The 14560-nt window shown below is 42.4% G+C and overlaps 1 protein-coding gene across 2 annotated transcripts in view; it reads left to right on the top strand.

Moving 5' to 3' along the window:
• The window catches only part of PKIB (cAMP-dependent protein kinase inhibitor beta), a 78445-nt gene extending 64434 nt beyond the window's left edge, over positions 1 to 14011 (top strand). For both annotated transcript variants that reach the window (XM_060258682.1, XM_060258681.1), the window contains 2 exons: positions 12535 to 12712; positions 13840 to 14011. In XM_060258682.1, coding sequence (XP_060114665.1) covers positions 12562 to 12712; positions 13840 to 13922 — 234 coding nt within the window. In that variant the 5' untranslated portion in view covers positions 12535 to 12561 and the 3' untranslated portion in view covers positions 13923 to 14011. The remainder of the gene's footprint in view (positions 1 to 12534; positions 12713 to 13839) is intronic.
• The last annotated feature ends 549 nt before the right edge of the window (positions 14012 to 14560 follow it).

Consider the following 14560-nt stretch of genomic DNA (forward strand, 5'->3'; position numbering starts at 1 on the left):
CATTAGCAGATAGAGCTGGGTGTCATCTGCATATTGATGGCAACCCAGCCCAAACCTCCTGGCAATCTGGGCAAGGGGGCACATATAGATGTTAAATAACATCGGGGAGAGGACTGGTCCCTGAGGCACCCCGCAATCTAGTGTGCGCCTCTGGGATCGTTCACCCCCAATCGCCACCCTTTGTCCCCAACCCATGAGGAAGGAGGAGAGCCATTGTAAAGCGGACCCCCTAACCCCAATGTCGGCGAGGCGGTGGATCAGTAGCCGATGGTCGACCGTATCAAATGCAGCCGACAGATCTAATAACATTATTATCTAATAATAAGCCAGAAACTTCAACTGGTGCAAAATGTGGCAGCCTTTGGCTGTCAGGCTGTGCCTGTTGTCTTTTCACTGGCTGCTTATTTCTGGCCAGCTCCAATTCAAGGGGCTGGTGCTTTCCTTTAGAACCTTTCATGGATTTGGGCCCACATGGCTGAAGGATCATCTCTCCTGTACTGTTATGAACCCATGTGGCAAATAAGATTTTCACAATAGGGTCCCCTTTTGTTATTAAATAATATTTATTTAATAACTTGGTATCTCACAAACTTTCATCTTTGCACCTTCTAACTAAAATTCCATCAAAAATACATACATTAAAAATATGAAACTATATTTAAATCACATGAATGCGCTGAGCACTAAATCAATGATAACTATACATATTTTCATCTCTAAGAGTGCACATTTATCTGCAATTTATTTTCCTCATCCAGTGTCCTTCAAAGATCACAATGCATATGATCCAGGCTTTATTTTTATATAAGGCTATACCATTTTATCAGTGGGTTACACAACAGGCATTTTCTGAAGAAGAAGGTATAAATCCTTACATCTGTAAGGATAATTAAGATGGTTCTTATCTGCTTTGTAAAAAATGAAGCTGTAAGGCTAGGCAAACAACATTGACAAGTTAATTTGAAAGAAATATAGGGGCAATATGTGTGAAGCAGTGGAGGTACAATTCACTGCAAATGGTCTGAAGGCTTGAAAGAGGGAAACGAAGAATGAGAAGGAATGGAGGAGAGTAGCACTTATAAATACAGATGGAGCAGAGAGGCAAAATATAATTATGGAAGTCAAAAGAAACCTAATAAGCAAAATTAAAAGGTGGAATTATTTTAATGACAGGAAAGGAAGAAAGATATTGTCATTAAAATAATTAGGCATAAATAGCACACCAAACTTCTGCAATAAATAGCTCAGCAGGCTCATGGTAATGTAAATACGAGACTTGAGTTTCTAAAGGCAACCGCAAGAGATATTTGGATTTACCTGGGGGATAAATAGATAAACATATATGTTTTCATAGGCAGAAGAAAGGCTATAGATGTGTTACAGAGAGGTAAGAAATAATTTTCTCTTCAAGCACTTTTCTAGTGTAGGCAGAAAAAGTTCAGTCAGAAAATGGAGAGAAATGAGAAAGAAGACAGCCCCCCATGCAACTCTCCCAGCTACAATAAGAAAAAAGAACAAATAGATCAATCCTCGTCCTCTTTTCCCATGTGTTTGAAAATTCCAAGCTGAAACTGAAAAAGTGGACTAAGTTATGTTGCAGATTCTCAACAGTATACAAATAAGTTATAATAATATGGTAATGATCTGCTTCAAACAGAAATGCATTTAAGCAATGTGATATACATATCATTTCTAAATGGTTCAGAAGCCCTGTTCACTTTATATCAGTCTCCAGAAAGCAGATATTACAAAGGGTCCATAAGTACATATTCCAAACAATTCAGTGTCATGGCCAAAAAAATATCTTCAGGTAATATATCATGTTGATGATGATTCCCTTCCAAGCACAGAAGAAAACAGAGGAGTATTACCATATTTCATCTCTAAATTGAAGAATGTGTTATAGTTGCTGTAGGGGTGCTAGAAAAATGACCTCTCCACAGTGAATCATCCCAAATCCTCATGGATGTGACACATGGATTGGAACTATCATGAGTTTTCGTGCACCTTGCTTCATTACTAGGGCACTTTTGTGCTACTCTGTCATCCCTTTCTCACAAGCAGTTAGAAGGAGGGGTTGCCAGCTCTGAGTAGAGAAATACCTGGAGATTTTGGTGGAGCCTGGAGAAGGCGGGATTTGGAGAGGGGAGGGACCTCAGCAGAGTACAATGCCATAGAGTCCACCCTCCAAAGCAGCCATTATCTCCAGAGGAACTGATCTTGATTGTCAGAAGAGAGCTCCAGACCCCACCTGGATATTGGCCAACATAGCTGCAAGTGTAATTTAAACTGGGGTTTCAAAAAGCATTTAATGTAGCACTACCTTCTCCGTAAAAATCTAGCTCATCCTTGTGGAGAAGGCTTTATGTTTAGTCAGAAATAAATCTTTTCCTGCACAGTTCTGGCTTCTCCCTGCAATTTCCCATTTGTTCCTTTGTTCCAATTAACTCTTTACCGTTCTCTTCAAGGCTGGTTGTGGCATTCACAAATCATTTTGCAGTTCCACTTTTCCATTTTTGGACAAAGATGCTGTTCATTATTTTTATTTTATTTGTTATTGTAATAGTGTTATAACAATCATAAAAATAAAATTAGGTGAATGTAAGTGACTTTGTGGGCACACCAAAAGTACTGCTTAATTTCGCTTCCAAAATGGAATTAACAATTGATCTGTGAATGCCATGGCTGGTGGTGGAACAGAGTGGAAAGTAATTACTGACTCTAGAGGGAAAAAGGAGAACATTTAAAGTGACAACAAAAGCCCTGAGAACCTGTTTTGACTATCTATATGAGACAGCCTGGAGTTGCAATAATATTTCACATGTTTCAGATTATCACAAGAAATCAGAATTGAAAAATAGGAGAAGAAAAGGGAAACACTAGAATGGAACAAATTGTTAATTACATTATCCAGATGGACAATTCCAGACTCAATAGTGAATGTGAAAGCAACCCAGTGGCTGCTGGTAAGGACTTGGAGACCTGCAACATAGTGACTCCAATATGCACAGTAATTACTCCTAGAAGTTTTGGCCTGGTTGAAGTTGACAGGCCAAAGTGATTGGGGATGGACGGTAACTCAGTGGTAGAGCATCTGCTTGGTAAGCAGAAGGTCCCAGGTTCAATCCCTGGCATCTCCAAAAAAGGGTCCAGGCAAATAGGTGTGAAAAACCTCAGCTTGAGACCCTGGAGAGCCGCTGCCAGTCTGAGCAAACAATACTGACTTTGATGGACCAAGGGTCTGATTCAGTATAAGGCAGCTTCATATGTCCATCCAACTTCTGGGAACATTCTCCTGGCCACTGTGAAGTATTCTCCAAAGTTTGTTATTTTCTTTGAAGTGTTTGAAGAAAATGCATCCCAATTATTTAGTATCCACTGTTGACATCTTCACTGTAGTTTAATCCTGCAGAGGAGTTCTCCTGATGGAAGGGGAACGATTATTGCTGCAGACCTCTGAATCCTTCCAGGTTGTTCCTGTGGGCCCCTGTTCCCCAGGGGCAGCATTTCAGGAGCCACAGGATGCAGTGGGGGAGGGGAGCAAGTAAGTCGTGTTCCATTCTCAGAAGAACTTCTATCCGTGAAAATTTTCAATGAGAACCCTTAATTGGGAAAATGAAATTTGTAGAATTTCTCAAAGAGCGCAGTCTCTGAGAAGAAGTGAACATTGGTAAACTGGAGGCCCCAATGTTTTCTCCGTTTCATCTCCCCTTCCTTGCATCAACTGGCCCGGGTCCCAGCTAGAGTGAGAAAAAGTAGAATTTTGTTTGTTATACTTCTTGCACTTTTGGATTCAGTCTGAAGCATGGGACCCTTCCATGCACCTTGCCCATACACTCTTCAGGAACCTTTCAATTGACTGTCCATAGGCTTATGCTAGGCAGAAGTGTTTAAATGGAATAGACTGCATTATAAGGGAAGGAGGCGGAGACAAAACAGTGCTTGACCTCCTTCCAGTCTACTTCCCATCCCAACGGTGACAGGTAGTGGGGCCAAGAGGAATTGCCCGTCTCCGTCATTGGTGTTATGCAATGCCAGGTCCGTAAATAATAAGACCTCGATCCTTAGGGAGTTCCTGCTTTGGCAGGACGTGGACCTGGCTTGCGTGACCGAGACCTGGGTGCGAGATGGGGAGATGGTGGCTCTCTCCCAGATGACCCCCCCCCCGGGTTACTCGGTCTTCCACCAATCGCAGACTAGCGGGCGGGTGGGTGGCGTTATTCATACAGGAGGGTTACTCCTTCCGGGCTCTCCCGGCCCCAGTGATCGATGGCATTGAGTGTGTCAGTCTGGCGTGGGATGTCGGAGAGGGGTTGGCGATCTGGCTGGTGTACCGTCCGCCTAATGCACCAGCCAGCGCCTTACCATCCCTGATGGAGGCAGTGGCAGGCTGGGCGTTGGAATACCCAGGGCTTATGGTCCTGAGTGATTTCAATGTCCATGCCGATGACATGGCCTCCAACCAGGTGATGGGTCTAGTGTCTTCCATGGCGACACTGGGACTCTCTCAATTTGTTACAACTCCTACGCATCAGGCAGGGCACATGTTAGATCTGATCTTTGCATCCGGGATTTTGGTGAATGATATTGCGGTAGAAGCGATGCCATGGTTGGATCATCTAGCCCTCAAGGCCCATATGGAGATGCCGCCTCAACCCTGTATGGGCGGAGAGCCTATTTTGGCTCGCCCGCAAAGCCTGATGGACCCGGAACGGTTCCAAATGGCTCTGGAGGATCCCTGGCCCCCTAGTGATTCCCTTGATAACTTGGTCGAGGCCTGGCAAAACCGGCTATCCAGGGCTATCAATGAGATCGCACCTCGACGCCCTCGTGTGAGGCTGGCTCCATGGTACACCTTGGAGTTACGACAGCTGAAACAAGGGCTCAGACGACTAGAGCAGCAGTGGCGGCATACTCATGACGAAGCGACGAGAATATCCTATAGAATGTTTATGAGGTCTTATGAGATGGCAGTCAAGGCCGCAAAGAAAGATTACTTTGCGGCTAGGATTGCATCTGCAAATTTGTGCCCGGCACTATTGTTTAGAATAATTGGAAACCTAACTACATTGCCTCAAGGCAGACCAAATGTGAGAGAATTAGAGATAGGCTGTGAGGCTTTTGCAAGATTTTTTGCAGATAAGATCTTGTCGCTCCGCCAGGACTTGCCTATCACATTGGATACAGTACATGAACTTGAGGCTCCGCGCCTGTCTTCTGGTTTAGTTCTGGATCACTTCAACCCACTCAGCCTGGAGGAAGTTAACGGAATTCTCTCTACTGTACGCCCAACAACTTGCGATTTGGACCCTTGCCCCTCCTGGCTGATTAAATCTTGTCAAAGGGAGCTTAGATGTCCTTTACGGGACATCATAAATAGATCCCTCTTGGAGGGATGTTTTCCAACACCCTTGAAAGAGGCGATGGTCCGTCCCCTCCTGAAAAAAAGTACAGCAGACCCGGCCAATTGGCAAATTACTGACCGGTCTCTAATTTACCGTTTTTAGGTAAAATTATTGAGAGGGCAGTGGCGTTGCAGTTGCAGAGCTTTCTGGATGACACTTCCGTCCTTGACCCTTGCCAGTCCGGCTTTCGCCCAGGTCGTGGGACGGAGACAGTGCTGGTCGCCTTGGTAGATGACCTCCAGCAGCATCTGGATCGAGGTGGTATGGCGGTGCTGATGCTGTTAAACCTGTCGGCTGCATTTGATACGGTCAACCATCAGTTACTGACCCGCCGCCTCACTGATGTAGGGGTTAGGGGGTCGGCCTTACAATGGCTTTCCTCCTTCCTCAAGGGACGGGGACAAAGGGTGGCAATCGGGAGTGAGCTATCCCAGAGGCGCACACTAGATTGTGGGGTGCCTCAGGGAGCAGTTCTCTCTCCGATGTTATTTAACATCTACATGCACCCCCTTGCCCAGATTGCCCGGAGGTATGGGCTTGGGTGTCATCAATATGCAGATGACACCCAGCTCTATCTGCTAATGGATGGCCGGCCTGACTTCATCCCAGGGAATTTGGACCTGGCATTGCAGGCTGTGGCAAGTTGGCTCAGGCTGAGTGGGCTGAAGCTGAATCCAATGAAGACAGAGGTCATTTGCATGGGTCGCAGTGCTCTGGGGAGAGAAATTCCTCTCCCGGTTTTTGACGGAGTGCCACTGAAAGCGGCACATCGGGTCAGGAGCTTGGGAGTTCTACTGGAGCCTTCACTATCAATGGAGACCCAGATAGCAGCCACTGCCAAGTCGGCGTTCTTTCATCTGAGGCGGGCAAGGCAGTTGGCTCCCTTCCTAGAGTGTCGGGACCTAGCAACAGTGATTCATGCAGCGGTCACCTCAAGACTGGATTACTGTAATGCCCTCTACATGGGGCTGCCTCTGCGCCGAACCCGGAAGCTGCAGCTGGTGCAGAACGCAGTTGCTAGGCTACTATTAGGGCTCCCGAAGTGGGAGTACATACAGCCGGGGCTGCACAGACTGCACTGGCTGCCGGTCACATACCGGGTTCATTACAAAGTGCTGGTTATTACCTTTAAAGCCCTATATGGTCGAGGACCTGCCTATCTGAGGGACCGTCTCTCCCCATATGAACCCCAGAGAGCACTGAGGTCAGCGGGGAAGAACCAACTGACCATCCCTGGGCCAAAGAAGGCAAAACTACAGAACACCCGTATACGAGCCTTCTCTATTACAGCCCCACACCTATGGAACCAGCTCTCGGAAGAAGCGCGGGCCCTGCAGAGCCTCGAACAGTTTCACAGGGCCTGCAAGACCATCCCTTTTAGGATGGCCTTTGCCTGACTGAACGATTGATGGATTCGCCTTAAGAGAGATCTGCCATCATATCTACTGATGAAATAGCACCAGAAATATTTAATGTTTAAATTTAAACTGGAATGTTTTAAGGTTAAATGCTGTTTTTAATACCTATTGTATAATTTATTGTATTGATATGTTGTTAGCCACCCTGAGCCTGCCTCGGCGGGGAGGGCGGGATATAAATAAAACGTTATTATTATTATATTATTATTAAATAAAATCTCATAAGATAATCAGAGTGTTCCAACTTCTGCTACTGGAACATATAATATATAGCAATGAAGTAATTTACCCCATTGAATATGAATTCATCTGTGAATATGAAGAATGCATATGGCGTTGCTTCAGTGCAGGGCAAATCCTGATTCAATGCTATTTTTGGGAATGGGAAGAGGGTGGAGATGATGGAGAGTGGGAAAGACTGCAGTTGGCCCCTTCTACCCCTCAGCTCCTAATTCCGGCAGAAACGTAATGCCAGCTAACCTGATGTTTCCAAGGCAAACTGATCTTTCAAAGGCAAGCAGTCCAAGTCTGAGCTGCCTCTCTTGCACAGTATGCTGCAATAGGTAACGCAGGCTACCCAGAAATATCCAGATGCAAAGGAGGTTTATAGAATCAGTGTATCTGGACATGGTTAAGTCTAATTGGCAGACTTCAAATAGACACATTAATGATAAGGTTACTTTGAATCAGAGTTGCATTTCAAATCAGATTTTATGGTGAGTCACCCTGCTGTGAGACAGATTTTTCTGTTGATAATTTCATTTAAACCATTAAAGCAGGACAGCACAGAGATACTATTACTGTTGTGTATTGGAAGAATATATGGTAATATTGTATCAGATGACTACCCATGCTATATGTGAGAAACCAAATCATGAAATTTAGCACAAAAAAAAGAGTCTTTGTTAATATCTGCTCTGATTTAAACAGTCTTGAATGGCTGCTGTGGGGTTGTTCATTTTAACAAAGGTTTTGTGCCTGCAGGATGTAGCTGTTTGTTGAGTTGCTCTGTTTATACAGAGATGTCTCAACAGGCTCTTGTCACTGTTTTCTGATCAAATCAACTAACCAAAAGGAATAGAGATATTACTGAAACAGCATTTTCATATGACTTCAAAGCAAAGCTTGCATGATGGAAGGCTCTTTTGTACAAATATGGCATGAAGACCAGATTATTGGTACTCTGCAGAATGTTTGAGTTTTGTGCCTCTTGTAAATTTTTGCATGTATTTTGAAGTTTGTAAAAGCCTTCAGTGAAACAGGGCAATACGTGCCTCCCTGTTGCGTTCTCGTGCTGGGCTGCCAGTTGTCCCTACGCCGGCATGTGTTGAAAGAAACCTCTGGATCGTTGGACTCTCCATTCAAGGCTTTGCCAACTTCTTTCCCGGATCTCCACCATAAAGACTATGAACTTCTATTATGAATTGAAAAGACATTGGGTTTCCGGGTGATGTTTTGCACTTTTACTTAAACTGTTTGATAAACTTTATATTTTCATAATTGAGGCTAGTTTTTTGTGGATGCCTTAGGGCTTGTTTTCTCTTTTCCTTTCCACGTTACTCTTTGTGTTCCCACCTGGGGATCGGCATCTCTACTCACAAGTTGCTGAACTTCCAACTTCTTCAAATACAGAGCCACCAAAGGTTCAAGTTTACCTATGCAAATGACCTTTGAAAAGATTGTGCAACCAACAGAGAGTCTGGGCTGCTTTCACAGCCACTGGGAGCAGCCATGTTGTTCTGTCTCCTCCCCCCCTGCCCCCATTCAGCCTTAAAGACACAGGCACACCATCCCAAGAGGAAGCCTTTCCAAGTGGAGTCTGAAGCCTCAAGAGGTGGAAAGGCAGGTGGTGGCTGTATGTTTTTATAAAATGTTGTTAGCCGCCCTGAGCCTGCCGAGGTGGGGGAGGGCGGGATATAAATGAAATTAATAAATAATAATAAATAAATGAATAAAATTTTTGTTGGTCTTAAAGGTGCCACTGGACTCAAACTTTGTTCTACTTTTCAGACCAACATAGCTGCCCACCTGAATGCACCTAAACATGTTGTACATAATTGTGCTCTTCTGAGCCATATTGCCCAATAATGCTTAGGAATTACTGAGATACTGCTGTGCAGTTACCAATGCTGTCACTGTTCCACAATATGTAGCGCCAACATGACAGTGTTTCTGTGACTAGAACAGGTGGTAGGAAACGGCATTGTCCCACTGGGTTATTGGATCAAGACAGGAAGCCACATGTAAACTTATTTTCCTTGATCTTCTGGGGTGAGCATGTGTTGCCTTAAGGAAATGCAATTGCTCAAATTAGAAAAGGAGGTGGCTTCCTAGCTAGGATTTGATAGACTTGGCTTGGACTTGTGCTCCATAGTTTCCAGTTTGCTGTGGATTATTATGCATGTACCCTAACAGTTTGTCCCAGAAAAGGACTGCTGTTTCTATAATCCTGTTGGTTCTTAGAACTGTACAAAGCAGGGCTAATAAAGTAAAAATAACTCAACAATAAAATATTTAAAAACAATGTAAAACAAAATATTCAAAATGTGATTATTCATTAAGAGAAGCCATATCACTGATGGTAAGCACTGGCTGCGATTGTTATAAGCAAGTAGTCCTATTTCGCGCTTTATTATACATACGAAATATTAGAAATATGTTAGGAAAAATAAGGGAGGGGTGACAGTTTGACTTGGATTGCTTAAATTATGAAATAATTTTGAGCTGTAAACAATCCAAACAAGTATTGCAATTTGATTTCAAATATATCCAAGCATGAGCCTTTAGACTTTGTCCTCACCCCTAGTCAAAGCTGAAATGGTGCCCTTGCATAGCTACCTTTGGCTTATGTAAACTAAACCTATCTTTGAGGCATCATGGAAAAATACATCTTTACAAAAAAGAGGCAAAGTTTCAGAAAGGACCAGTCTAAAAATGGCAAGTAGTAATACTGTTCCATTCCACATCCTGTGTAAAGGCAAAGCAACTGAGCTGTATGACATTTCCAACGGAACTATTTCCTTTTCCAAATGAGCTATTAATGTGCATCTCCAGAAATCTCCCCCCACCAACAGAAAAATATTCTTGTGTGTGTGGACTTTAAACTTGCAGCTTACCTACATATCTACATAATATACCCAACACATCCAAAGTCACAGATGCACGACTGGACTTGCATTCAACTTTAAAAGCATTCATTTGTTGGCACTGCAAGGGGCTTCCACTTTGCCTCCCACATTGCTTTTGCCTGTGGTTTATGAAGGGGGGGGGGGCTTTTTGCCTCTGTTACCTGTCTCCATGTGACCTAGGAAGGACACATAGAGCTAGAGAAAAGGGGGAAATCCCCTTCCCCACCTCTGTTTCTGCTGGTGAAAGTGGGTTGTGAGGGAAACTGGAAGCTCCTTCTCCCCTCTTGCAATACAGAGTGATTGAGCACTTTTAGGTGAGTTCCCCTGATGCACATCTGTGAGTTCAGTTGCATACCCATGAGCTGGGAAGGGAAGGGAGGGAGGGGGGGAAAAAGAATACACTGAAATGAAGGAGAGCTGGTGCACTGATATATCAAAAATTTCATCAAAGAACTTTTTCACTTCAATCTACTATGAACAGAGTTTGATCCTGAGATAGTACCATAATGATGATGCTCAAGAGACATAGTTTCTCGTGTTACTTACATAAAATGAACTCAGCTCTGAGTGTGATTCATTTTCCACAATTAGGCTGGCTGCCAGGACAAGTTGCTGACAGATCGTCCAATATCTCTAAAAAAGAACAAGTGATCTCACTCCCCTTATTGTAGCCCTGCCAGTATTTGACCTAAGTATTTGAGCCACAGCTGGGTCAAAATGAAATTGCATTTGATAGAATAGGACTTTATGACTTCTAAGAATAATTAACAGCAGGAAGGGAGAGTGAATGAAGAAAAACTGCCACACTGGGAAAAGAATTTGAAAAGTAGGTTCTGATATTTATCATGATTAAGTATCAGAAGCTAGCTTTCAGATCTTACACTGTGACTTAAAAATTCTTTTCCTTATTTTGCTGCATCCTGTCATTTTAAAGTTTATGTCAATCTTGATATTCTGCAAAAGATAACTCTGTTAATAACAATAATTTTAAAATATCATGGAAAAGCTGATCATTCTTAAAACTAAAGGTGCATTACTGTCTACTTTTTGTGACATAGTTTGGCAGTGAAAATCTTTGTTTCCATTTTAAAAGAAAGTTCTTAGTGGTCATGAGGCAAAGCGGAAGCCCCTTGCAGTGCCAAACAAATGAAACTGTGACTTCTGTGTGCACCAGATTTTCTTGTGATGACTGATTTGATTCATTTAAAGATGGCAACTTTGTTTTCAGCATAATTGGGCAGTGATTATGTGAAACAACAATCATCTGTTAAAATAGCAATTAACACCCTGAAGAACTAAGCTGACAAAACTAGGAAGACTGAAACAAGTACTGCCACAAATTGAATGAACAGATCATGACTACAAGATGACAAGCAGAAGCGGGGGGGGGGGGCATACTATGACACCAGCAAACAAATGTTAACAGCATTCCAGCAAAGGAAAATCCTGATTAGAGTTGTGCTGTTTCCTGATCCTGTTTACAGCCTCTCAGTTCCTTTCTCCCATGAGACATTAAACATTAGAAACAGCATGGCACATGCAGAGAGTGCCTTTTAAAGGTTCAGTTAAATCAGTTAAATGACAGGAAGCAAACTAGTTAAATGGCAAGAAGTAATCTAGTTTTGTATTTATTACCTAGATTCACAACATGTCCTCCATCATACAGACCCACATGCCTAGTTTTCCACTTGGTCTCCCTTCTATCCTTTGCTGCATTTTATGGGATCTGATTGACACAGCTTTGTTTCTACAATTGAGCATTATTGGTTCTTTGTGGAAGAGCTTTTGTAGCCTAGCAGTGATGTGACAGCCTCCTAAAGTGGTGGAGGAATCCTTTCTGCAGTTACGTGATAAAAGAACAGTATTAATTTCTTTCCCAGTTCTGAATGATTTAAATGTACTTTCTAGGTTGTAGGGCAACATGTATCTCATATTATTGTTTCAAAATTTCTTCTGAAAAATGTGCTACCATATCTCACTAATTATATATATGTGTAACATGAAATGTGCACTTTTTTCTTTTCAGCATTGAAATGCCCAGCTGGAGCACTATCTTTGGCATTTTAAAAAAAACACAAAGCTCTCTTTTGCAGCTATCTTAAATTCTGAGAAGATTTTGTTTCAACCTAAAACAGTGCAGAAAATGCTCCTCTAAGATGAGACAGTACAGTTGAATGCCTCCCTCTGGATTGGCAAAACTGTTCTCAAAGTAAGAGAGAGAGAGAGAGAGAGCACATTCCAAGTAGACTCATGGGAAATCTACAAGTGACTTTATTTGTGCTGTTAATTAATGTTGTGGCTTTTCTATTATACTTTGTATGTTTGGTGGTCAAAATACAAAGGGGAAGTAAAGAAAGACAGGTGAAATAGATTCCTGAGATAAAGTTTCAAGATTGGTGCATTGAGGCCTCTGACATTTACTGAGAAAGAACTGGTTAATCGCTTCCTCCGCCAGCTGACATTTCAGCGCACAAAAGACAAGCTACCTTATTCTGTTAAATAATGGGATTACTTCATGTCCTGACACTAGACTGTAGAAATGGGGGGACTTTAAAAAAAAAACCTCTGTGTGCTTTTTGGCAGATGTTGCTATGAGGAAAGAAGTCAGAAATGACTGATGTGGAGCCTGTGATCACAGATTTTGCAGCATCAGGAAGAGCAGGCCGCCGAAATGCCTTACCAGACATCCTGGGTTCTTCTGCCGCGGGAGCTGGCACATCTGAACTGCCACTTAAATTAGCTGAACTATCCATGTCAGAAGGTAATGCCTACCCATTCTTGTGAAGTAAAAAAGAGTAAGAGTCCAGTAGCACCTTAAAGACTAACAAAATTTGTGGTAGGGTATGAGTTTTTGCAAGTCACAAAAGCTCATACCTTACAACAAATTTTGTTAGTTCATCCATCTTGATCATTCTTGAGAAGCAGGAGTTGCCCTTTTTGATTGCTAAGATGCTTCTTAGCAATTGCGCCACTGATATGAAGTCTACCAGCCAACTTATGATTATGTGAAATGACTGCCTAATTAATATTTATTTATTTATTATTATCAAGATTTTTTACCTTACCTTTCTTCCCCCGTGGGGCCACCAAGGTGGCTAATAAAACATACAAATTAAAATATTTTAAAGTCATTTAAGCCAACACAAAAATACATCATTAAAACTAAAACCAAAGCTTAAAATAAGTACAAAAGATAAAAACAGCAGTTTAAACACTGGGGAGGAAAGAGGGATCATATATTTATAGCCCGTATATCTCTGGCCAGCAAAAGTATTGTATAATTGACAGTGCCATCCTAAGCAGACTTCAGTGGATTTAGAAGGGTGTGACTCTGCTTTGACTTGTACTGTTACACATTTAATTATTTACTCGATGCATTTCGCCTCCACAAGCGGACTCAAAGCAGCTAACACAAGTTTAAAGTTTAATTATTTAAAACTTTAAATAATTGGAAACTAGAACACAAACATTTTATAGTCTTGCAGTTTGTTATGGTGTTCCACATAAAATCATACATCAACTAAAAAGCCTTCTTGAAAAGTTCATCATTACCTAATTTCCTGAATGCTAATGAAGCGGTGCATTTCTGGCTATGTCAGGAAAACTTTTGCACCAATGTGGGCACTGCCCTGGAGGATGCATGGGAGTGGGCTAAGGCAGTCCATGCCAGCCTACATGAGGGCACTATAAGCAGTCTTTGGTCAGAGGCACACAACTCCTGCACTGGAACATACTTGAGAGAGGTGGTCCTGCACTAAAATTAACATTATCTGAGCCTTATTATGTGTCTTCCCAGATTATCTGTATCCATACTGTTGATCTGAGTGTTGTGACCCAGCTATTCCATGTGCATTTAATATGTTCTTTCTCATATGCACATCTCTTTAGATGAAGGCGCTGAAGGTGGAGAAACATCCTCTGACACTGCAATGAAAAATCAAGAAGCAGAAGGAAAAGGAATGGATTCCTAATGTCTAAGGATGGCTTGACTTGTGCCAATCTCCTGATTCCGTTCCCAATCTGTACTGGACTTTGAATGACTCAATATTATTAACTGGTTGAGAAGCTGTATGATGTTACCCAGTCCATCAGATAGCAATGTATCTGTGTGCAAACTGCAGCCAATGACAATCTGCAAAGTATCTGTTTTTAGAATTGTTTTCTGTCCACCACATTCTTCTGGATGGTGTAAATAAATAAGCACAACTCAACAAAAAACACCTACTTGGACCTTTTCAGAAGAGAACTAAAAATGGATTTTAAAACATTATTAAACCCAATCCAGAGGCAATATCCAAAATGCATGCACGGTTCACTGTGCTGCAGCTGAGGAGTACATTCACTGCATTTTAAAAAACAAATATAAATAATGGGAGACATCAACTCCAGTTTTAAAGAGGCACTTTAGAAAGAAGTAATTTTTTTAAAAAAGGGCAAAAGGTCATGGAATGGTAGGACATTGCCTTGGTATCGGTCACCACTTGCATGTAGAGTTTCATGGGAACTCCCCTGCTTCAGTGGTGCAGTGACCAGGAGCATGCCAATCAGTAAACCTCCCAGCACTCCAGAATATTATGCAGTGTGCTAGATCATAGCAATCCACGCTGCT

This window comes from Heteronotia binoei, chromosome 1, assembly GCF_032191835.1.
Source record: "Heteronotia binoei isolate CCM8104 ecotype False Entrance Well chromosome 1, APGP_CSIRO_Hbin_v1, whole genome shotgun sequence".
NCBI classification, from domain to species: domain Eukaryota; kingdom Metazoa; phylum Chordata; class Lepidosauria; order Squamata; family Gekkonidae; genus Heteronotia; species Heteronotia binoei.